General features: G+C 36.3%; 2 protein-coding genes and 2 long non-coding RNA genes across 4 annotated transcripts; 3 read left to right on the top strand and 1 right to left on the bottom strand.

Moving 5' to 3' along the window:
* The first annotated feature begins 1,696 nt into the window (after positions 1 to 1,696).
* LOC113737229 (uncharacterized) lies at positions 1,697 to 3,948 on the top strand. Its single transcript, XR_011841849.1, has 2 exons — positions 1,697 to 1,852; positions 3,639 to 3,948. It is a non-coding gene; the product is annotated as an uncharacterized lncRNA (long non-coding RNA).
* A 1,140-nt stretch (positions 3,949 to 5,088) lies between these two features.
* LOC113735514 (uncharacterized) lies at positions 5,089 to 5,736 on the top strand. The gene has a single exon (XM_027262515.1). It carries the CDS (start codon positions 5,089 to 5,091, stop codon positions 5,734 to 5,736), a length of 648 nt encoding a protein of 215 aa, XP_027118316.1.
* An 11,231-nt stretch (positions 5,737 to 16,967) lies between these two features.
* Positions 16,968 to 20,426, bottom strand: LOC113737284 (uncharacterized). Its single transcript, XM_072083221.1, has 2 exons — positions 17,644 to 20,426; positions 16,968 to 17,549 (listed from the first exon to the last, which is right to left on the bottom strand). The coding sequence occupies exons 1-2, from the start codon at positions 20,291 to 20,293 to the stop codon at positions 17,245 to 17,247; spliced, it is 2,955 nt and encodes a 984-aa protein (XP_071939322.1). The 5' UTR covers positions 20,294 to 20,426; the 3' UTR covers positions 16,968 to 17,244.
* A 735-nt stretch (positions 20,427 to 21,161) lies between these two features.
* LOC113734521 (uncharacterized) lies at positions 21,162 to 22,139 on the top strand. The gene is made up of 2 exons (XR_003459321.2): positions 21,162 to 21,328; positions 21,687 to 22,139. It is a non-coding gene; the product is annotated as an uncharacterized lncRNA (long non-coding RNA).
* Positions 22,140 to 23,135: the final 996 nt, after the last annotated feature.

Here is a 23,135-nt window from a genome sequence, read left to right as displayed (position 1 = left end):
GTCACTCACCACAAATATCAAAACAGTCAAACAATATCAAGTTTTTCCTGCAAATATTTATTATTTGACAATCAATTGTAACAATAAATTTTTTGCTATAATAGGCTACTTTTCATGGTACTTTATTAGGGATATAGATTCTTTTTAAGATAAAGAAGAGAGTGTTATCTTGGTTTTTTTTTTTTATAACAAAACATATTTCATTAACGGATTGCTGGAAATCGTCCAACACGATTGATATACATCATTGCCCTAATAGTAGATAAAATATGCACTAAAATTGTAGATCTACAATTTGACAGATGCAAAAGACCTGAGAAATTAAGAACAAATCTAAAAGCACCATCAATTTTAAAATTATCTCCTCATACTGCAGCCCACTCCATGCATGTTGCAATCGTCAGATCTACTAATCAACAGTTGTAAACTCCAATAAAGATGATGAGATTTGCCGTCATAGACCAAAATCTGAAATAAATTCAAATCTGACAACCAGATCTGAAGTAAATTCAAATTTAAACAACAAAACAAGGAAAAATAACACAAAATCTCACTAGGAACTCCTAAGAGAACAAAAATTCTCATTAGGAACCCTAAGAGAAACAGAGATCTCCCACTAAAAAAATTTAAGGGAGACTTTATTAGGAATATAACAAAAACGAAACTTATGGGAGGGAAATTAGGGAGACCATGGGGGTCTTCCTCCTGAAGAGGAAGGGATTCAGAGAAAAGGAGCAGTAGAGAGAAGTTGGAGAAGAGGAGCCGAAGAGAGAAGTTTTCTCAAACCTATTCTTCTTGATTTTAAAATCATTTTTTTAAAAAGTTTATGGACTAGTTTTTTGTTTTTTGAAGAAAAATTTATGCACTAGTTTAGTGATGAAACTATCATAGTTTAGTAGTGATTTTGGGCTATTTGTTTTTAGTTGTTGTTGATTTATTCTTGATTTTGATACAAAATATAAGAGCTACAAAAAAAATTGGATGATGTTAAAAGTTATCAAAAAATATTACTAGTTTAACATTTGATCATGATAGATGTTAGAGACAACATTAATAGTTTTTCTACATTTTTAATAAGATAAAAGAGAAATGAATGAGAAGAAAAAAGAAACAAAATTATAAAATCCATTCTTTGTATAAATATGGTAACAATGGAGTTTTATTAAAATATTAAGTTTAATATGGTCATTTTAAATTACAACAGAGGTAGGTATAATTGTTGAAACTTTAGAAGTGCTTAGTGAAATTGTCAGAAATCTCAGGAGAGATTTCAAAATTTATCCCAAGTTTTTATATACAACTGTATTTAATTCGAAAAGTTACTATGTTAACCATCCCATTATTAAACCATACCCAATAATTGACTAGGTTTAGTAACAATTTATTTGTGCTTGTCTCCAATTTCTTGCCTCACCTACAAGTGGCACGCCAATTAGTGTCGCTACCGGCCGAGTTGAATTTTTGGGATAATACCTTTTTTTCTCTACACAGGATTACTTAAATATTTACCGAGGTGGTTATGTCCTATACTTGACTAGATCCGCTTGACCCAATTCGAGCTTCGAGCCATTCCTTTTTTTTTTTTTTTTTTTCAAAGTTGACGGCTCAAATGACAAACATAACCGTCAATGTAATCGCAGAGAAACTCGATTGCTTCGTAAATGGCTATAAAAATTTGTTTCTTTACATAATCATCGAGTAGGAATATTAGAATACAAGCGCTAACCTTAAAACTCTTGTGTAACAAACATGGGCAGCAACAGCAAGGCTCTGTTCACCATACTTCTCTTTCTCTTCTTAATTTCTACTCAGGCCATCCTACCTTCAACGCCGAGAAAGATCATGGAGACAAGTAAGTGATTCCTCTTCATAGTTCTAAGATTTCATATTTGTGGATTATCGATAATCATGGTTAAAAATAGTAAAAGAAAAAGATTACTGGTTTGCACTCATCATGCTGGAGTCTTTGTTTTGTGCTGCATGCTAGCTCTGCCTTGACATATGACTCACGAATGGAAGGATGGATTAGGGCCTCACAAGTTAAAATTTGACGGAGTTTAAATTGGTTAGTATAATTCTTATAACTTTTGGTGTAAAATCATATAATCTGGATGTAAACTTGCACTTGTAAACTTATATAACTAACTTGACAATTATACTAAAAGTATACGAGTTTACAGCAGATGCAATAAAAATTACATAAACCGATTTGAGCTGAAACTATTTCAATTTGTAAGGCCATGATCCTGGGTCTTTCAACCAACGTGGATGGCTGGCTTTTTGACCAGATTTTAAATGTTTCCGGTGGCATATGCATATTCCCATACGGAAATATTATTCATATATAGGTACTTAGCATGTAATTCTTTGAGCTATTTAAATTTTAACATATCTAGAAAAGTTTTCCTTGCAACTTTAATTCATTAATTTTTAATAACTCAGTAAATTACATGTGACCCCCTGTGATTTCGTCTATTGCCTAACGTTTCAAAATATCTACTTCCTCATATGGTTTTGTGTAATGTGGAAACTTAAAGAAAAATAGCCTATATAATATCATTAATTAAAATACTAATAGTACCCTTACTTAAATGCTAAATTAATTGATGGCTCAACTACCTTGTATAAAAGTATAAGGGAATTATGTGGATAAAAGCAAAAATCACAAGAGAGTTAAGTGAATATTTATACAAATCCTAAAGTGGTTACATGGAGATTAAAATTTTATCAGACACGCTTTTAGAGCGTGTTTGGTATAAAGGCCATCACTGATTGCGCATTTCGTTCATTTTCCACTTTATATAAAATTATAGGGATTATGTAGCTATTTTGAAACCTTAGGGAGTCATCTGACATTATGTAAAATAATAGGACGTTATACGTAATTTAACCTTAATAATTTCAATTTGCTCATTGAACCTTTTTTTCTTCAACAGTTATCTTAAAATGAAGTGCACTATTTTCCCAAAAAGAATAATAATATAAAATAAAAAGAGAACAAGATTTCACTATTCTGTATAACTGCCTTAGGTACTCTGTTTGGGTTGTCGAGGCAAATTAACAAAATGAATAAAATAGAGCACTTCTACAAATTTAAAAGGTGAATTGGCAGACAAAGAACTCAATAAGCAAATGAAACTTTTGAATAATCAGCTTAATGCTGGTCCATTTTAAATGAAAAACAAAATTAAGCACCGGTTTAGATAATATTATTTAGATGCAAAACTTTTTTTTTTTAGCCAATGAGCAATTCTTCACTAGACTACACCTGTTAAAGACTACAATCTGCATCTTATACTATGTCTAGAAACCAACTAGCCCGAAGATGGGCAACAAACAATCACATTCTTTTCTTTAGGCACAAGATAAGCATAACAAAAACAGGATGCACCCACCATAGCATTATCCCCACCCTTTCTATGTCCCTAGTTTTGCACAATATTTTTAAACTTTTGATTAAAAAAAAAAATCCTACTGGCCCGTTTCATCCTTCTTCAGGGCACATTTTGTACTGTCCGGCGTCCGCTCTTAGTGCAGACTCATCATTAGTTCATCACTATTATTCTTAGCTTTTTTTCGTCGAAAAAAGAAAAAGAATTGGAGTCACTTTCATATTCTTCTACTTTTCTAAATTGCAGGTGGATTTAGGAGTAATGACAAAATATATGCGGAAAAAGAAATAGGGACGGACCGCAGAATCGCCTATGAGACCCCTCTGCCGCAGGCGCCAGGCATGGGTCATCCATGATTCGTGACCGTGAAACCAATTTATAGAAGTTGATTAACATCTCCTTCTAAAGCTGATCGACAATGATACCTGAATTAATTAAAGTACTTATGATACGATTGTAATATTATGCGGACAAAACCTTTTATTCCATAAATGTTTGCTACTGAAAGAGATGTATCATTTACTGAATGAAATTAAATAACTATTTCAAGATATCATTTTGATTATAAATTTCTCATTACGTTGACATCTCTAATTATGTTCAACATGGTCTGATCGAAGTATGAACTAATCAAGAGCTGCAAATGGTTGAACTAATTAGAGCTGCAAAACAGTCGAACTTAATCAATTGGCAAGCTTGCATAGTTGAACACTACTAAAAAAAGTAATTTTTGTGACCTGTAAATAGTAGTCATAAAAGGGTTTGAATAGTCACAAAAACTTTTTGTGACCACATTGTGACATCTATATGAGCGTTACGGATTTAGTAGTCACAAAATTTAGACAAATTAAAGATAAATTGAAAATTTGCTATTGTGTGAGTGCATCTCTTTGTGGATTGAAATGTTGTAGAGGAGAAGGAAGATAGATTAAGAGTGGTTGTGGTTGTCCTCTCAACTGATAAGATAAATGCTTGAAATGTACAAGGTCTTGGAATATACGAGATCAAATATGGAGTGTGGACACGAGATAATTTTCAAAATTTAGACAAACTAAAGAACGTATTTTATGAACCTAAAAAATTCCCTCCTGTAGGTGGTTACTTTCTCTCTCTAAGTAGGGAGCCAACTTCACCTTTAGTAGGTGTTTTGAAGTTACTTTTTCAAATTCAATTTTCCCGTACTTTTCTTATTTCCAACCTTCAAAAAACAAATACAATTCAAACAAATTGAAGCTATTCTTCCATCTTGATCCACATTGATGGTGCTTCAATGGTGCATTCGGTGGAATAATTTGATTATCATGATTTTGTCGTCCTGTTCCTGATTGAGTTATTGGTTGTGGCTTCTGCGAGCTGAGTTCTCAAGCTGGATTCGAGCTCGGATGAGCTTGCTTCTTGATTACAGCTTCTAGTGCGGTCATTTTCTACTCCAGAGTCTTTTCTCCATCGATCTAGATTCTGCTTACAGGTGACATCTTCCTTTGTAGTAGTAGTAGTAGCTTTGTGCTGTCTTTCTAAGTCTCCTAATCCTTTTGTTGTGCTGTTCAATTGGCTGTGTTTCTGTTATTGTGTTTTCCTGTGTTTTGGTTGTGTCGCTTCTTTAGCTTTTTGTGGCTTCTGTTTCTGCTTGGTCTGGATACTGGTATTGTTCGCTTGGTCTGTGATTTGCTGGGGTTCTTACTAGTTTTGGTTCAGGATGAATGAGGATCTGGAGGAAATTTGGAGGAAATTTGCTCTGACAGAGGATGAGGCTGGGGGTGTAGAGTTAGATAGTAAGGATCTGGCTCAGGGAGTAGTGGAATGTCAATTGAGCATAATTGGAAGGGTGGTGGGAGAGAAGACAGCGAACATTGCTGGTATAAAGAGCTTTGCTAATAATATGTGGCTGTTTGCAAGAAATCTAAGAGTTGTTGAGATAGGGGTTAATATGTTCCAGTTTAGCTTTAGTAATAAACAGGAAATGGATAGGGTGTTGAAGGGAAGGCCATGGGTTTACGATAATTTGCCTTTGGTAGTTTTACCATGGGAAGAGGGGATAGAACTGAACCTTGAAGCCTTTAATAGGACTTGGATTTGGGTCCAACTGTGGAACTTACCTATTCATTGGATTACAAAGGATATTAGTAGGAAAATTGGGGGAGTTTTCAGCTTCGTAAGGGAGGTGATTGTTCCTACTGGTGGCGGGAAGGAGGGGAAACATTTAAAAATCCTGGTTGAGATGGATTTAACTAAACCAATGCTGAGAGGAACCACGGTTAAGCTGAGGGGCAGTTCTAGATGGATAGAATTTAAATATGAGAAATGCCCTGACTTTTGCTACTGTTGTGGGGGTCATGGGGCATAATGAGAGGAGTTGCAGGGAAAGAAGAGGGAATATGGATAAGGAGAATCAGTATAGAGCCTGGCTTAGAGCACGTAATGCGAGGAGTCCTATTAGGAAACAGAATTCTTCTGGTAGGGAGGAGGGTAAGGTTGGTGAAGGGCCACATTTGGCTAAGGAATAGGGGGACAGGGGGCAGGAACAACTCTGCCTGCCCTGGAAGCTAGTAGAGGTAAATGTAGATTCTATAGTAAAAGGGAGTGAGGGAAAGGAGAGGGATTTATGGGTAATAATGAAAGGCACTGGAAAGAATGGAGACCAGGGGGTGGTGGTGGAAGTCATTAAGCAAAAAAGTGTGCAGCCTGATCATAAGAAGAAGGCTGATGCTGTTAAGGGAAAGAGTAAAGTTACTAAGGGACTGAGTTTCACTACTGAGGAAAAAATACAGGAGGGTGGCCAGAGAGGGGGCTGAAGGATCAGGAACTATTTGATTCTATGTGGATTGATGGCATTGATACTGTTATTAAGGAGAGGAATAGAGGGGATAAGGGGAGTGATCCTGTGACAGCACAACAGGAGCTGGATGGTAGTATAGAGCTAAGAGGGGGAAAGTATAAGGGGAATAGGGGGTGGAAGAGGTTGGTTAGAGAGGTAGGTAGAAGAATTCCTCTGGAGGACAAAAATGGGGGTATGGTCATTGTTCATGAAGGGGGTAAAAGGAAGCTGAGTGAGAGTGGGGATAAGGAAAATATTAGTGAACAAGGGGAAGGTCAGAAGAGAGGCAAGACTGTGTGTAGTGTGGCTGGAGTGGACCTAGCATCTAGGGTGGTGGAGTCCTGCCTTAATGGGGCTCCCAGGTCCCTACGAGAGCTCTGGTGTGGAACTGTCGAGGTGTTGGGAGCCCCTTGACAGTTCCCCAGATAGAGGAGAGTGTTAAACTCCACTCCCTTGAGTTGATTTTCTTATCAGAAACAAAAAATAAAAAAGAAATTATGAATAGGGTGAGACTTAAATTAAGATATGATAGAATGGTTGTGGTGGATCCAATTGGTATAGCTGGTGGGATGGCTGTAATGTGGAGAAATGATTTGAAGGTATGTCAGATTCTTTGTACTGACTTTACCATTAAAGTGTTGCTAGAAAAGACTGGTGCTAGGGACAGGTGGTGGCTGATTTGTTTGTATGCTAGTAGTGAGGATCTGCTCAGAGAGAAACAGTGGAGGATCATAGAGAATAGGATGAGTGTGTGGGGTCAGAATTGGGTGTTGGCAGGTGACATGAATGACATCCTGTCAAATGAGGAGAAGTGGGGGGTAGTAGGAGGTCTGAGAGTAGTTTTCAAATTTTTAGGAACCTTGTAATCTCTAATCAGCTTGTTGACATTGGTTTTGAAGGGATACCATGGACTTGGTCAAATCATTAGGAGGAAGGGAGGGAAGTAAATGAGCGTTTAGATAGAATTCTTTGCAGTAAACAGTGGAGAAGTGAGCATGAGAAGGCTAAGTGCATACATATCCAAAATAATGCTTCTGATCATCTTATGCTGCTGCTAGACACTGAACCAAAGGGTAGGAAATGGCAAAGGAGGTTCTATTTTGATAGAAATTGGATCAATAATAAGGAAGTGGGGGAGATTGTGTCTAAGGAATGGGAGAAACAGCGAGAGGGATCTAGATTTTTTAATCTGCATCAAAAAATCAGAAATTGCAGAGTGGCTCTTCTGAACTGGAATAAACATAAAGGTAAGAATGCAAAGAAAGAAATTGTAGAGCTGAAGCAGAAGATCATACAGGCTAATACAGATGGGCAAGCCAATAAAGCTGGAAGGGTGAGAGTGCTTAAGAAGAAACTGGAAGAGGCCTATAGGAGGGAGGAGGTGTTCTGGCAACAGAAAGCTAGAGTCAAATGGTTGAAGGAGGGGAATAAGAATACAAAATTTTTCCATGCTAGTGTTACTGAGAGGAGAAGAAGGAATAATATATCTAGTTTACAAAGAGGAGATGGATCTTGGTGTGATTCTGAGCCAGATATTGAGGAGGAAATCAATGGTTACTTTCAGAAACTTTTTACTACTAGTAATCCTCAGCAGTTTGAGCCTGTTCTGAGTGGGATCCCCACAGTGATCACAGACCAAATGAATGCTATGCTAGTTAGACTTATGTCTGAAATGGAAGTCAGAAAAGTTGTGTTCTCTTTGCAACCCAACAAAGCTCCTGGGCCTGATGGCATGACTCCTATTTTCTTTCAACAGTACTGGAGTGTGTTAAAAAATGATTTAGTAAGTGCTATTGCTAGTTTCTTCCATTCTGGGCACTTACTAAGGGCTGTCGATGAAACCATCATCACTCTCATTCCTAAAATTGAGTCCCCAGTTTCTGTTTCTCAGTTTAAACCCATTAGCCTGTGTAGTGTAGTCTATAGGATAATCTCTAAAATTCTGGTCAATAGACTTAAGTCTTTCCTAAAACACTGTGTTAGCCAAAACCAGTCAGCTTTTATCCCAGGTAAACAAATCATTGATAATGTTGTTATTGCACACGAATCCATCCATTGTTTGAATAACAGAAGATGTGGATCAAATGCTTTCATGGCTTTGAAGCTTGATATGGCCAAAGCCTATGATAGAGTGGAGTGGATTTTTGTGCTAAAAATAATGGAAAAGATGGGTTTTTGTCAAAAATGGAGAAACTGGATTTCGAAGTGTATGTCTTCTGTGGTGTACTCTTTTAATTTGAATGGAGAGAAAAGGGGTTTGGTTACACCTACAAGAGGTATCAGGCAAGGAGATCCCCTGTCTCCTTACATCTTTTTACTAGTTTCTGCGGGACTGTCAGGATTGTTTAAGAGAGCCATGATTAACCATGACATTTCTGGATTTAAGATTGCTAAGCAGAGTCCAGCCTTGTCTCACCTCTTTTTTGCAGATGATACCTTGGTGTTCTGCAGAGCAAATAAGGAGGAGGCTGCTCATGTGATGAATCTGCTGAAGCTGTATGGAGAAGCCTCAGGACAAGCCATAAATGCTGAGAAGTCCTCAGTGTTCTTTAGCAAGAATATTGGGAATTCAGTAAAGGGTGAAATCCTTAATATCTTGGGTGGTATGAAGGAGGCTAAGCAAAGTAAGTATCTGGGTTTACCAATGGTTATTGGAAGGCCAAAGAGGCAAGTTTTTAACTACATCAGGGAGAGGGTCTGCAACAGGCTAGGGGGATGGAAAGAGAGGCTGTTGAGTAATGTTGGTAAGGAGGTGCTTCTAAAATCTGTTATACTAGCTCTTCCTGCATGTGCTATGAGCTGCTGCAAACTGCCTAAAGGATTATTTAAGGATATCTGTAAAGAAATGGCTAAATTTTGGTAGGGGGATAGGGAGGGAAACAGGAGAATCCATTGGATGGAGTGGAGGAGATTGTCCGAGGTAAAAGGGAAAAGGGGTTTGGGCTTCAGAGATCTCCAACAATTTAATACTGCTATGCTTGCTAAGCAGCTTTGGAGAATTTTGACAAGGCCTAACCTGTTAGTCAGCAAGGTTGTCAGGGGGAGGTACTTTAGAAGATCCTTCATTTTGAACATAAGAAGCCATGCAGGGGATTCCTGGATATGGAAAAGTATCCTGAGCTCAAGGGAGGTGTTAGCAGCAGGGGTTAGGAAAAGAGTGGGAGATGGTCAGCAGATTAGGATATGGAAGGACAAGTGGTTGCTTGACTTGGAGGATGGGAAAATAAGATCAAAAAAGCCTCTGCATTGTAGTATCCAAAGAGTTCATGAGCTGGTTTTTGAGGGAAGGTGGAATAAGGACTTACTAAGGAATCTGTTTGAAGAAGAGGACTGTCAAAGAATACTTAATATTCCAATAAGTGATTTTGGGGGTAAGGATAGACTAGTTTGGATGCTGCCTAAATCAAGAGAGTACACTGTGAAGTCTGGATATGTGGTTGCAAAGGAGATACAAAACAAGGGTAGAAAGGATAGCCTACAGCAGGAAAGCAGCAGCAGAAACGACACTAATTCAGGGGTGTGGAAGTTTCTATGGGGTCTGAACATTAAGCATAAGCTTAAGCATTTTATTTGGAAATGTCTCCAGTGCATATTGCCAGTTAATGAGACAATTAGGAGGAGAATTGGAGAAGGTAATGATAGGTGCTGTGTTTGTGGAGAAGGGACAGAAACGTTGGAGCACATGTTCTTTTTCTGTAAGCATGCTGAGTTGATATGGAAAGCTGCCCCAATTAGTTGGGATGGGTTGAAGGACTGCAGGCATAACTTCTGGCTGTGGTGGAATGGTCTGATGGAGGCAAAGGCTAGGAAGAAAGGTATGGAGCATATTGAGCTGACTATTAATGTATTATGGCAGATTTGGAAATCCAGGAATAACATACAGTTAAATAGAGAGGGAAGATGTCCAGGTGTAACAGCAAACAAGGCGGTGCAAGAGTGGCTAGAGTTTCAGGTAGCAAACATGGCATTAAGAGATGAGGTAGTTGTTGGGATAGGAACAGGAGACAGGATGGTTAGATGGCAGCCACCATCAGGGAGTTTCTTATGTTTAAATACTGATGCAGCTATTAGGAAGAATGAAGCTAAGGTAGGATGGGGAGTTGTTGCTAGATGCAATAAAGGAATGTTAAGAGGTGCTTGGGCTGGTTGTGAAGGAAGAGAGGGAGTTCCTGCTGTTGAAGAAGCTATGGCAATCCGGAAAGCTCTAATTTTTGCCAAGAGGAATGGCTGGATAAACATTATCATTCAATCTTATTGCAAGGGAATCATTGATCAGATTAGGGAAGGGACCTGAATGAGCACTTAGCAGGAGCTGTCCTTTTTGATATAGAGGTTCTGAGTAAAAGTTTTAGTTCCTGTTTCTTCTCTTTTATTAAGAGGGAAGGGAATTCTGTGTCACATCAATTGGCAAAATTTGCCTTAAACTTAGTTTCTGAGATAACTTGGTTTGATTCATTTCCAAATTGGCTGAGTAGTATAGCCAAAAATGATGTAGGGGCCTTTGCTCCAGAATTTGTAATCCTTTGATGAAGTAATGAAAGTTTTATCGTTTGGAAAAAAAAAAGAATGTATTTTATGAATGTAACTTTTGAGAAGGAAGATAGATTAAGAAGGGCCATATCTGTGAAATTGAGTTCCATGGGTCCATAAATTGGAAATTTGCTATTCCATAAACGAATCTATTTGTTGATTGAAATGTTGTATAGAAGAGGAAAGATGGATCAAGAACGGTCGTATTTGTTCTTACAATTGATAAAACACATGCTTGGAACGTAAGAGTTCAAATATAGAGTGTGGACACGAGAAAATTTTTAAAACTTAGTGACGGGTTTTTACTTTAAGTGCAAGTTTAATTCCGATTTTACACCCGTTGGACTGCAAGTATACAGGTCGCAATTGTAGTACAAGATGTGTATCGGGTCGATCCCACGAGGAGCAATTAAAACAATTATTAGACACTAATTTACTCTATTATTTAGATTCACAATAAATTTGAGCAGAAAATTCAGAATTTAATTCAACTACAAAAATTCTTAACTAGATAAATGCAATTTCACAATAGGAGTAGAATTCACTAAGTATTAAGATCTAGAGATGTAGATTCCACTTATGACTCAAAAGATCTAAAATGAAGTAATTCAACACTTGTTACTACTCTTGTTTAACCAAGGATTCATTTCCAGAAATACCAAAATCACATTCTCATGATAATAATGGGTTAAAACAGATTAGTTTTTCCTAATCTCTTGGTAAATACTAAATCTGTTCTTATTCACACATGAAATGCAGATTTCATCCACTTGAATGTATTTCTATTCTCATGAATATACAACTCAAGTTGTACTTGTGTCATTCCATTATTTTTACCATTTCTTAATGAATAAAAACAACTATAAACTTGTTATTGGTGATCAAACAACAACAAGTAATAAAGCATATACAAGTAGACAAATTAATACAAGATATAACACGTATGAATCACAATCACTTCATATCACTTGGCCATAAGCTTCATCTACTCCCTAGATAAAGGAAATTAGCTACTCATGAATGATGAAACACTCATAGCTTCATTAATGCAAATCATCATGAATTTACAAATACAAAAAGAGTAAAGAAAGTCTTAGCCAAGATATGGTGAAGCCTTCCAAAAATCTCCTTGTCTTGAACTTAGATGATTACAAGATGAAACCTCAATTCTTTCTTGCAAGTTTCTAGCTAGAGAGAATATGTTTTTCAGTCAGAAAACTAAGCTACGAATCCTCCTTCTGCTTCTCCCCTGTGTTTCTGCATAAAAGGTCTCCAAAGCTCCATTTTTCCAAGTCAAATTCTCTCCTTTGATTCCCAAATCTCCACTTTGTTAGCATAGTCAAAAACCAATATTTTTGACTTGAAAATAAGCCACTTTTCTTGCCCTTTTGTCTTCTGAAGCATGTGCACCGAATTCCCTTGCATCTTATAGCTGGAAAGTGGTATGAACACAAGAGAATTGGCTGAGTCAATTTGCAGAATTTCGGCTATAAAACGCGCCTACACAAAACGCGGTTACAAGTCACGTTTTGTGTACTCGCGTATTCACTTTGGCCTTACTTCATCTGCGATTTTCTCTATCATAAAGGCCGAACTAGCTTTTGTGCAAAACACAAAAGTTGTAGCCCTTTGAGTTATCTTTCCAATGCTTCTAGAATCATCCAAATCGGAGCTTTGTAGCCTGAGATATGATCGAAATACTGTCACCTGTTCAAACCTCTGTTTTAACTTCCGACCACAGAATGCAGCTTCTGTATTCCAACGTTTTGCCCATGAATATGGCAGAAATGGATTTCGATGTCTTCATACGAATTGTAGGTCTCTTTATTAGCTTTAAAATGGTATAAAGATCACCTCAATCCGATAAGTGTAGCTCCAGATATGGTCAAAATACTGAAGAGTGTCAAAACTGACTTGTATTGCATTTCCTCACTTGAACGTTTTTCACTTCATTTTTCTTTTCACCACTTAAATTCATCACCAAATCTCTATTTTTTACCTCATTTGACATCCTTTGGTGATTGAATCATCATTCCTGCATAAAAATGAAGTTTTTACCATTAAAATCAATAGAAATGCAATATTATCCACTTTTACCAAAAATATATAATTTTACCAAAAACCTCTTTATTTTAATTATAAAACTAAATAATCAACTCAAAATTAACTAATAAAATGCACTTAAAAATACGTAAAATAAACTCTTATCACTTAGATAAATTACAGAACGTATTTTATGAATGTAACTTTTCAGTAGAAAAGATGAATTAAGAAGAGTTGTTCCACAAATTGAAAATTTGCTATTCTGTAAGTGAATCTCTTTATGGATTGAAAGGTTGTATAAAAGAAGGAAGATGGATTAAGCAGTATCATATTTATCCTCTTAATTGATAAGACAGGTTCGAAATGTGCAAGTCAAATATGGAGTGGAGATACGAGGAAATTTTCCCAAACTTAGACAAAGTAAAGAACGTATTTTATGGATGCAACTTTTGGGAAGGAAGATGGATTAAAAAGGATCGTATTTGTAATATTGAGTTTCATGGGTCTACGGATTGAAATTTTGCTACTTAATTTGTGAGTGAATCTCTTCATGGATTGGAATGTTGTGCAGGAAAAGGAAGATGGAATAAGAAGGGACATATTTATTCTTTCAATTGATAAGACGCATGTTTAGAACGCACGAGGTCAATATATGAAGTGTGGACGAAATTTTCAAAACTTAGACAATCTAAAGAACGTATATTATGAATGAAAGTTTTGAAAAACATTTGCATTCAGGGTCTGTTTGATTCAATGTAAAATATTTTCAACGGAAAATGTCTTCCATGGAAAATTTTATCGAGGAAAATAATTACCTTCTCCATGTTTTTTCCGGTGTTTGGGAGGAGATGGAGACTATAAATCTTTAGTGGACTATTGCACAAGTGGTGGGTTTTGTTCTGAATCTTAAGACTCATAGGGGAGCATGAATGGATAATCTTACGACATACGAGAGGACATGGAATATAACTTCAGTTCATTTATATAGGAAGTCATTTTACACCATCTGGTGTAATATATTTTCGGCAGGAAAAAATTTTCCCAAAGCAATAAACCAACCAAAAAATAGAAAATCAGGAAAATATTTCCTTCCAAACAAACAGACCTTTCAATGAATGTATTTTTCACCTTTTGAGAAGAAGTTCTAAAAAACCATCATCATTTGGGAATATTTTATAAACTCTGAGAAATTACTATTGTGGACACCATACCACTAAGAGGGGTAAGAGGGAGGGTTAGAAAGAAGGACAGGGAGTGCAAATCCACCTTCACGTTATCAAAAAATTACAATACCAGTGCTTCCAAACAAAACAACACAAGTTCTTACCCAACAAGAAGTGGCAAGGCAAACAAATACTAATTATCCTACGCTTTCAGCCGTTAATATCCTCGTCCTTCCCTCAACCTCCTTAACAAAAGACACGAGTCTCGAATTCAATGATGCCTTTATTTTTCTGTGCGTGAATCTCGTATAGAATTATTCTAACTATGGGTCTCAAGGTCCTTGTCCAATTAGCGATTGCAATTACTGAGAGTAGTTTACGTTCGAATTCGAAGATTTTCCAATTGAGGTACCATCCAATGCCGTCTAATTGAATAAACTGGCACAATTTTGGTGTACACTAACAGATTTTTGGTATAATCGTGAGTTTTGCACCAATTCAATTATAAATTATGTTTATATCAAAATTTTATTAGCTTACACAATTGGAGAGAATTAGAACTAGAAAGGCTCCATATCCTTCGCGTCCCACATTAGATGTCAGCATGACCCAATTCGAGCCACTCAATTTAATTGAAGTTTCAAGTTGACCCCTCTAATAGGACCATGTTAGCTCAGCCCATTTGGACTGCTAACCTAAGACGGCAATTGTCAATGTAATTGTTGAGAAACTCGGTCCGGTCGTAAACGACTATAAAAGTATGATTCATTACATGCAACTATCACTAGTCAAACACGAGTTAAGTTTAGTTGTTAAGGATGGATTATTTTCTCATAAAAAATTATATATTTTAATTTAATTGTCGATGCAAGGACTATATTCATAAATAATTTGTAAGAATCCCTATACCAATTCATGCTCTCGAGAACATGATGACCTGAGGTGATAATCGAAATAACACCTACCTAATTTTTTTTTTACCCAATTTTTTTTACGAAAAAAATCGAGAAAGGATAATAGAATAGAACCAATATTAATTTCTTATAACCTTCTCCATAAAAAACAATAGCTACCAACGGCAAGGCTCTCGTCGCTATATTTTTCTCTCTCTTCTTGATCTCAGCTCAATCAATCGCTCCTTCAACAGCGATTGATTACTTGGAACAAGTCCGTCCCACTTCATAGTTCTAAAAGTCCATCTTTCATTTTTATGGATTACTGGTACTCATGATTGAAAAAAAAAAGAGAAAAAGATTACTGGCATATATGTACTCATCACCTAAGAGTCTTTATATTTTGTGATGGCATATTATTTCATGTCTACAACTCCCACGCATGAGAATGGAGCAGATATGGTTGTGTTTGTGTATTTTCAAGCAAATTGAATTCTCGGCTCTTGCTCGTAAAGGTCCACCCGTCAAGATCAAATTAGTTGTGTTTGGTTTCAAACAAGTTGAATTCTGGGCCCTTGTGCCCGAAGGTCCAACATTTATGATCAGCTTGACGTAATATTGGACGACAAAAGTCATTGTTGTTTTCAAACAAAATTTTTAATGGCAGGCAATTGTTAGTAAAGGTCAGATACTCGTGGTGATTTTTATAAAGTTTAAATGTTAGGCCTTGTATTGGCAAAGGTCTAAAAGACTTGGTCCTGATGATGATGTAGCTACCCAAGTCTTTAAGTTACAAGGAGTCATAATATATTTTCGGAATCATAAGTGTTGTTTACAGAGGTTCATATAAGTTGCTTATTAATTCAGTTTTCATATCAGCAATAGGATTCAAACACACAATCTTTTGTGAGAAAGTGATCCGTCCTTAACAATTGAACCAACTTGAGTTGTATATACTTAGATTTAAGAACTAAAACAATAATTGCGGGCATTAAGACAGTAACAAACAAAAATATAATAAAATTTTAGGGCCATCATTTGCATAATGCCATTGCTCTCATAATTGCCAAGAACTTTAGCCCATGTGAGAATGGGTGTGGTAGCCCCAAGATTTTGAAATTCCTATTTCCTTGATGTCGAAGTATTATTTCTTTTTAAATAAATCCATTTAGCACTAGTTTTCGCCACCTTAAAATATGTTATAAATTGAACTAACCCTCCCTAGTCTTTGTTGATATTTACCCTTCCCCAACATTTCCATCCGCATTGCCAATTCTTCATCTCCTTTCCACATTTTGTCCTCTATCAATATCAAACAGTCTTTAATCAAATACAAACATGAAATTTCTAAAATCAAGAACGTGGGCTTGTCTTTGAATTTATTTTTGTCGCTAAGTCATATCGTCGCTTTCCCTTTAGAATAATATCATTGATTTAACATAACCATACTGTTGGTTGATATTTATAAATATACTCCCCTGAGAGCTTATATCTAACGAAGGATATGGTACCAGGACCAGAATATCTCTCCGAACTTGTATACACGATCAAAATGTTTAAAGTAATTAGCTAAATAGTACAAAATGCATCTTAGTCACAGATTTTGTTCAAACATAAACTTAAATAGTACAAAAGCGCATATAGGAAATGCGAAGCCGTGGCTTTGCTCATGTTTAAGATATGGTGCAAATATTTGGACATCCATGTCAACGGTGATAAATTGTGATGAAATTTTGGTGATATATATCAGCCCTCTTAAATAATTCTTTTTGTCAACAGCTGCTATCAAAAAGTAGTAATCAATTAGTGGACAAAAATAATGAGATTACTTGGAGGCAAAGTCTAAGTTGTGGACTAGTTGAACTATGAAGTTTGGCTTTGAAGGGGATAATGAAAGAGTTTTAGAAGTTTAAATTACAAATAAGTTCAAGATATTGTATCCTATACTTCCCAAAGTTTCTATTTGTTCATCATACTGTTTTTATATTTTTTTCGTATCAATTCACCCACTGAATTACTAGCTATGAATAGATTACTTTTACAATAAATACAAACTCAGAACATTTCAAGACTTCGATACTGGCAGTAGCCCATTGTACTACACCTCTATATAAATACATAGCCAGCAGCCATAACTTTTTTTTTTTTTTTGCAGAATCTTGTGCCGCTAAAAACTCTGCCATATTCATCATCATGTCATCTTGTGCTGTTGCTTGATAGTGCTATGTAAGAAAACGAAAAATTGTGAGACACAGCAGCTGACAGGAGGCAATGTAGGCACTAAACAAAAACAAAAAAAGAAAAACAGTTATCAGATTCTGCATATCTGTTATATCTATTTACTTAACAAAACAAAACAAAAAAAGGGAAAAAAAAAGATTTATATGGCCACGATTACTCACAAAATGTTACACAGACGATGCACCAGTCGATAACAACCTGGAAATAAAGAGCATCGTTGGCCTAGACTGCGGATCAACATGTAGACATGCTCTTGCTAGTTTAAGAACGAATGCCAGAATGTTTTCAATTTCTTCATTGGGATACAGAAGTCTTTGATCGAGCAAGTCTTTCAGTTCTATCTCTTCAGGGCTTGAAGACATTAGATAAGCAATCAAGTCACCGGGATGCTTTCCTTTCATCACTTCCATTGTCAGGACCCCAAAGCTATAAACGTCACACTTTTCAGTTACTTTCATTGTGTAGGCATATTCTGCAAGGAATTTTGGAAAATCATGTTGTGATAACATGTGATGATACTTGAATTTAGTAGTTAGCAAATTGATGAAAGAAAAAACCTTTATTACCTGGTGCAACATACCCATATGTGCCTGCAAGAGAACTCCAATTAGATGAATCATTTTTCAGAAACTTAGAAGTGCCAAAATCTGAAATGTGAGCCTCATATTCTGGATCAAGCAAAATGTTGTTGCTTGATATGTCCCGATGTACAATGGCTGGTGAACAATCATGATGCATGTAAGATAAAGCATGAGCAATGCCTCTGATGATTTTTAATCTCTTTCGCCAGTCTAGTTCCTTAGCTTCTTCTTCTATGCTAAAGATTTTGGCCAAGCTCCCTCTTTCAAGGTACTCATATACCAAAAATGAATGCTGAGAATTTGAGCAGAACCCAAAGAGTTTCACAATGTTTCGATGCTTGATTTCTGTCAAGGCCCTTATCTCATTCAACAAATTTTTATGACTTGCCATCTCAGGCATGTTGTGAAGCCTCTTTACAGCTACTACATCGCCTGATGGAAGCTGTGCTTTGTAAACACTTCCATAACCTCCTTTACCAATGCAAAATATGTCACTGAACTCTTCTGTAGCCATTACTATTTCCTTATACACTGCTTTGCCATCATAAGTACATATGGAAAATAAATTTACTTTGCTCATATCGATATCTTCCGTTCCTGAACTTTTTCTCCATTGCTCATGCAATCTGAGACCACCCAAGAATGCACAAAGAAGTACGAATGAACCCAGAAGAGGACTTAAAATTGTGAGAACAAGTTTTTTCTTCCCCTTATTCTTGACATGCTTTTTAATCAACGGGGAACTTTCACAAGCCTGTAACCCTGAAATATTCCCGCACAAACCTTTATTTCCTTGTACTTCCTCTATGGTTAAATTCACAAAGGCTCCACCACTCGGAATTGGACCCTCTAAATTATTGAATGAAATATTGATGTGCAATGAACCCGGCAATTTGGTTAAAGCCTTTGGGATTAAACCAGAGAGGTTATTGTGTGAGAGATCCAATGTTCCTAGGCTCTGCAAACTTTGGAACTCAGATGGTATCTCTCCTGTGAAGAAATTTCGACTCAAATCCAATTCAGAAAGTTGGGTCAACTTCCCAATCTGGAATGCAATCTTTTGGCTTAATACGTTGTTGCTCAAGTTCATGTGAAACAAGTTCCTCAAATCTCCCAAATGTTCTGGAAAAGATCCATTGAAGGAGTTTGTGGACAGGTCTAGATAAAGAAGTCCTGTCAGTGCTCCCAATTCCTGAGGTATACTGCCAGTGAGTTGGTTGTCATGTAAATCTAGTTCGAGCATAGAGGCCAACTTCCCCACTGCCCTTGGTATCTCCCCAGATAAAAAGTTTGAAGAAAGATCAAGTGTATGTAGTTGAGTTAAATTTCCAAGTTCTGGAGGTATACCACCTGTGATATTGTTCTTTGCAACCATCAGGGTTCTCAAGATTTTGCATTTTCCCCAGCTGCTGGAGAGTTCCCCATAGAATTCGTTGTTGCTGAGGTCTATGAAATCCAAAAAGGGATAGATGCCAAACATTTCTGACAAGTTACCGTGGAATTGGTTCCCATTGAAACGGGTCCTAATCAAGCTTGAGCAATTTTTCAAGCTTCCGGGGATTGGACCTGTAAGCATGTTCTCAGATACAGTAATGTTTTGGAGGGTTCCATTTTGACATAGTTGTTCTGGCAATGGACCAGATAACTGATTTTGATCCAATTCCAAAACTAACAACTTTTTCAGGTTTCCAAGCTCTTGTGGGATGGTACCAGAAAATTGGTTTTTTAGAAGATATAATTTTTCCAAGTTACTCAAGTTACCAATTGAAACAGGAATGGAACCACTAAGTTGGTTCTCACCTAATTCCATGTGCGTAAGGAATTTAAGATCACCTAAATTCTTTGGAATTGAACCAGAGAGTCGGTTATCAAAGAGATACAAATGAATCAAATTGGTTAAATTGCCTAGTGACTCGGGGATTGAACCGGTAAGATAATTTTGAGACAAGTCAAGAGACTGAAGTGAAATCAAGTTTCCAATGGCATGAGGAATGAGACCAGATAGGTGATTTTGGAAAAGGTATAAGTTAACTAGCCTATTGAGGTTACCAAAAGAGGCTGGAATTGAACCTGTTAAATTGTTAAACTCCAAATAAATGTCAACAATATAATACATAGTTCCTATTTCTGGAGGAATTGGACCTGAAAGTTGATTACGCACAAGAGCTAAATGAATCAAGTTTCTTAGGTTGCAAATTTCTGGTGGGATTTCTTGTGACAACTCATTAACTGAGAAATCAAGATAAATGAGCTTCGACAGGTTACCTATTTGATGAGGTATGCTGCCAAAGAACTGGTTCAGGCTGAGATCAAGATATTCAAGATTTGGGAGGGACAAAAATGGGAAGTCATAAAGGCTACCTTTAATACCCCATGCTGAGAGATTCAACCTGTTAACACTTCCATTAATGCAAGAAATACCAGCCCAAGTGCATGGAAGGTTGGAAGAGTTGCTAGCATTGATGGATTGAAGGTTCCATGAAGTTAGCAAGCTATTGTTCTGGTTCTGACATCTGGCTTTCCATTTCAGAAGTGCAGCAGCCTCTTCAGCAGATGCTGAAGCTCCACCTTTGGGGTGAAATGATGGGAAAAGTAGGACAAGAAGGAAAATGGAGATTATTTCGAAAGAACCCATGATTACTCTCAAGTTTCAACCTCAACTCAAAGTTGGCTAAGGTTGTTGCGCTGCACTACAGGTGAAGCTACTGCTTATCCCAACTTTATAATATAGGGAAGATTTCAGAGGTCTTCTTGTTCTGTCCCGTCTTCTAAGAGCCTTGATGTCTATTCGCATGGGCCCAGAAATTTAAAGCAATGAATTGTTTAAGTGACATTGAACATTTTATCTTCTATGGCTGAGTTTTCCTACTGAATCTACAAAGAAAGGTGACTTGATAATAAGTGAGAAATCACTATTCATCCTCTTAAAAGAGGGAGAGAGAGAGAGAGAGAAAGGTGACTGGGGTACCTCTTGGAGAAGAGGCACCCATCACCTGATTCCTAAATGGCAATGAACCTCTAGGCCGAGCAAATTATGTCATAGTTCTATGAATTCTGGAGACGGATCATGCAAAGCTTTTTGATAGTATATTTCATGAAATGCATGGGAAGACACAAATTACCGAAAGCTAAATCCTACTTTTTATTTTTTTTGCCGTAATTTACAGTGGCCACATTACTTTGTATGAATCGCTCTTCACAGTACCCTCTTCTTTTATAACAATCGCATAAATCTGGACAAAGTCATCATCTAATTGTCCAATTCAAAGTCCAAACCTGAGGGTGGTTCACCTTCCGTATTAGACGTTAGCTTGACCCGATTCAGAGCCACTCGATTCAATTCGAAGTTGTTCAAAGTTGACTATCCAAATAGAACGAACCAAATTAGCTTAGCCCATTTGGACCGCCAACCTATCCCGGGTATTTGTCAATATGGTGGGCAAACTGGGTCCGATCATAAACGGCTATAAAAGAGCATATGGTTCGTTACATTGAAACAGTCATCAAGAAAGGAATATTAGAATAGAACTGATCCTAAAGTTCTTATAACCCTCTCTATAATATACAATGGCTAGCAACAGCAAGGCTCTGATCACTGTCCTCTTCTTTCTCTTCTTACTCTCAACTCAACCCGTCGTACCTTCAGCAGCAAGAAAGATCCTGGCGACAAGTAAGTCCAACTTCTTAGCTCTAAAAATTCCATCTATCACGTTTAAAGATTACTGATATTTATTGCTAAAAAGAAAAGGACAGAAGATTACTAAATGCACTCACAGCTAAGCTTTCCAAGGTTGAAAAATTAATTTATTAGTGTATAGGAGTTAACAAAATTATTAAAAAATTTTAGCTTGCTCATTGAATATTTTTCCAACAGTTATCTTAGATTGAAATGCACTATTTTCCAAAAAAAAAAAAAGAAAAGTGCAGCGATCTCTTTGAGCTAGTTCTGGTACAATAATAGAATGACTAAAATAGAACACGTTTTAGAAACTTATTGATACTTTTTTTTTTATTATTATTACTTAAAGGAGACTCCAAGCCTTACAAAGAGCAGATGAAAAGGAGAGGACTTAAGCATGTCGGGTGTCAAAATTACAAAGTGGATTATGTACCCGCTGATCCAGGTGAAGGTTCATGTGGTGGTTGAGATATTGGTTGCTGTTTGCAATTTACATCTGCCGCCCAGATTTGTGACCGTCAAACCATTTCGTAGAAGTTGCTGATTCACATTTCCTTCTTCTAAAGCAAGTCGATTTTGACACCTGAACAAGTTAAAACGGGTTATGCTACAATTGTAGCATAATGTTACTTTTCATGTGGAGAAGACTTCTTACTCCATAGATGTTTACCAGCAAAAGAGACGTGTTATGTGTTGAATAGTAGTCAAACTGGAAACCAATTTATCAAAATACAATTTAGCGTATTAAATTTCTATTATTTGATCATAATATTAATAAAAATTATTAACTTTTCACGCTGAACGCCTTTTTTGCTTCCACCAGTTTTCTCAGATCGGGGTCACTATTTAGTAAAAACAGAAAAGAAGAAGAAGAAAAAGAGGTGTTACCGTTCTATTAAATTAATTTGCCTTAGTTAATCTGTTTTTGGAGTAATCATTTCACCTAATTTTAGATTTTGATTTTAAAAAATTGAATTTTTTATGTTCTTACTCAGTTTTGAGTTTAGGTTTTAGATATTTCCATAGGCCAAAAAAACTTACAATCTATCCAATAATAGCTTTTCCTGATGCTGATTAATTAAGTTTGCGATACAGCCAATTATTTATTTGCAGACAAGTGGTGTATTTTGCACCAACAGATGCCCCGTTAAACAATTAATCGGCGTCCCAAATTTTCCGACGAGTGGTGTATTTTGCACTAATAGAGTGTATATTATATTAAGTAATAAGTGAATAGTTCCATTACTTATTTTTGAAAGTAAATTTTGTCTAGCAAATTCAGTATCATTTAATTAATTCAAATATTCAATTTTTTTTATTATCAAACGCATCTGAACAAGTTAAGATCTGAATTCATTAAGTTTAAGTGCTGAATTGAGTTATTAAACATAACTAGATTTTCAATTATGTACAAAAATTAGAAAACAAAACTGCGTCACAGTTTCCTTTTATGACTTTTGGGTATCCGGCTATATATATATTAACCTTGTGCTCTAATGTTAAAACTAGTGAATTCGTAGATTTGAATGAAGATGTTTTATACATAACCATATCGAGTATTCGATATAGCTGTAGAAGTTTATATACTTGATCAGTTTCCGTTTAAAAGAGAAATACATGAGTTGATTGATTAGAAACATTATATTGCTTCTTTTTTCTTTTTCTTTTTTTTATATCATGCATTCAATATCAAAAAAAAGGGTTAACTGCCCTAATAAATGTACGTAAATCTTACTTCGCTTCCAAAATCCTCCCTTAGTCTTTTATAATTTTCCCAGTGTGATACAATCAACCAATA

Source organism: Coffea arabica, chromosome 3c, assembly GCF_036785885.1.
Source record: "Coffea arabica cultivar ET-39 chromosome 3c, Coffea Arabica ET-39 HiFi, whole genome shotgun sequence".
In the NCBI taxonomy this organism is placed as follows: Eukaryota; Viridiplantae; Streptophyta; class Magnoliopsida; order Gentianales; family Rubiaceae; genus Coffea; species Coffea arabica.
The sequence above is the reverse complement of the archived record's forward strand: the minus strand, read 5'-3'. Positions and strand labels throughout refer to the sequence as shown.

Excerpts from the sequence above, each read along its gene's own strand:
- LOC113735514 (XM_027262515.1), top strand. The coding sequence starts at position 5,089 with ATGAATGAGGATCTGGAGGAAATTTGGAGGAAATTTGCTCTGACAGAG.
- LOC113737284 (XM_072083221.1), bottom strand. The coding sequence starts at position 20,293 with ATGGGTTCTTTCGAAATAATCTCCATTTTCCTTCTTGTCCTACTTTTC. Across the intron at positions 17,550-17,643 it reads ATATGGGTATGTTGCACCAG|AATATGCCTACACAATGAAA; the intron begins GTAATAAAGGTT and ends AATTCCTTGCAG.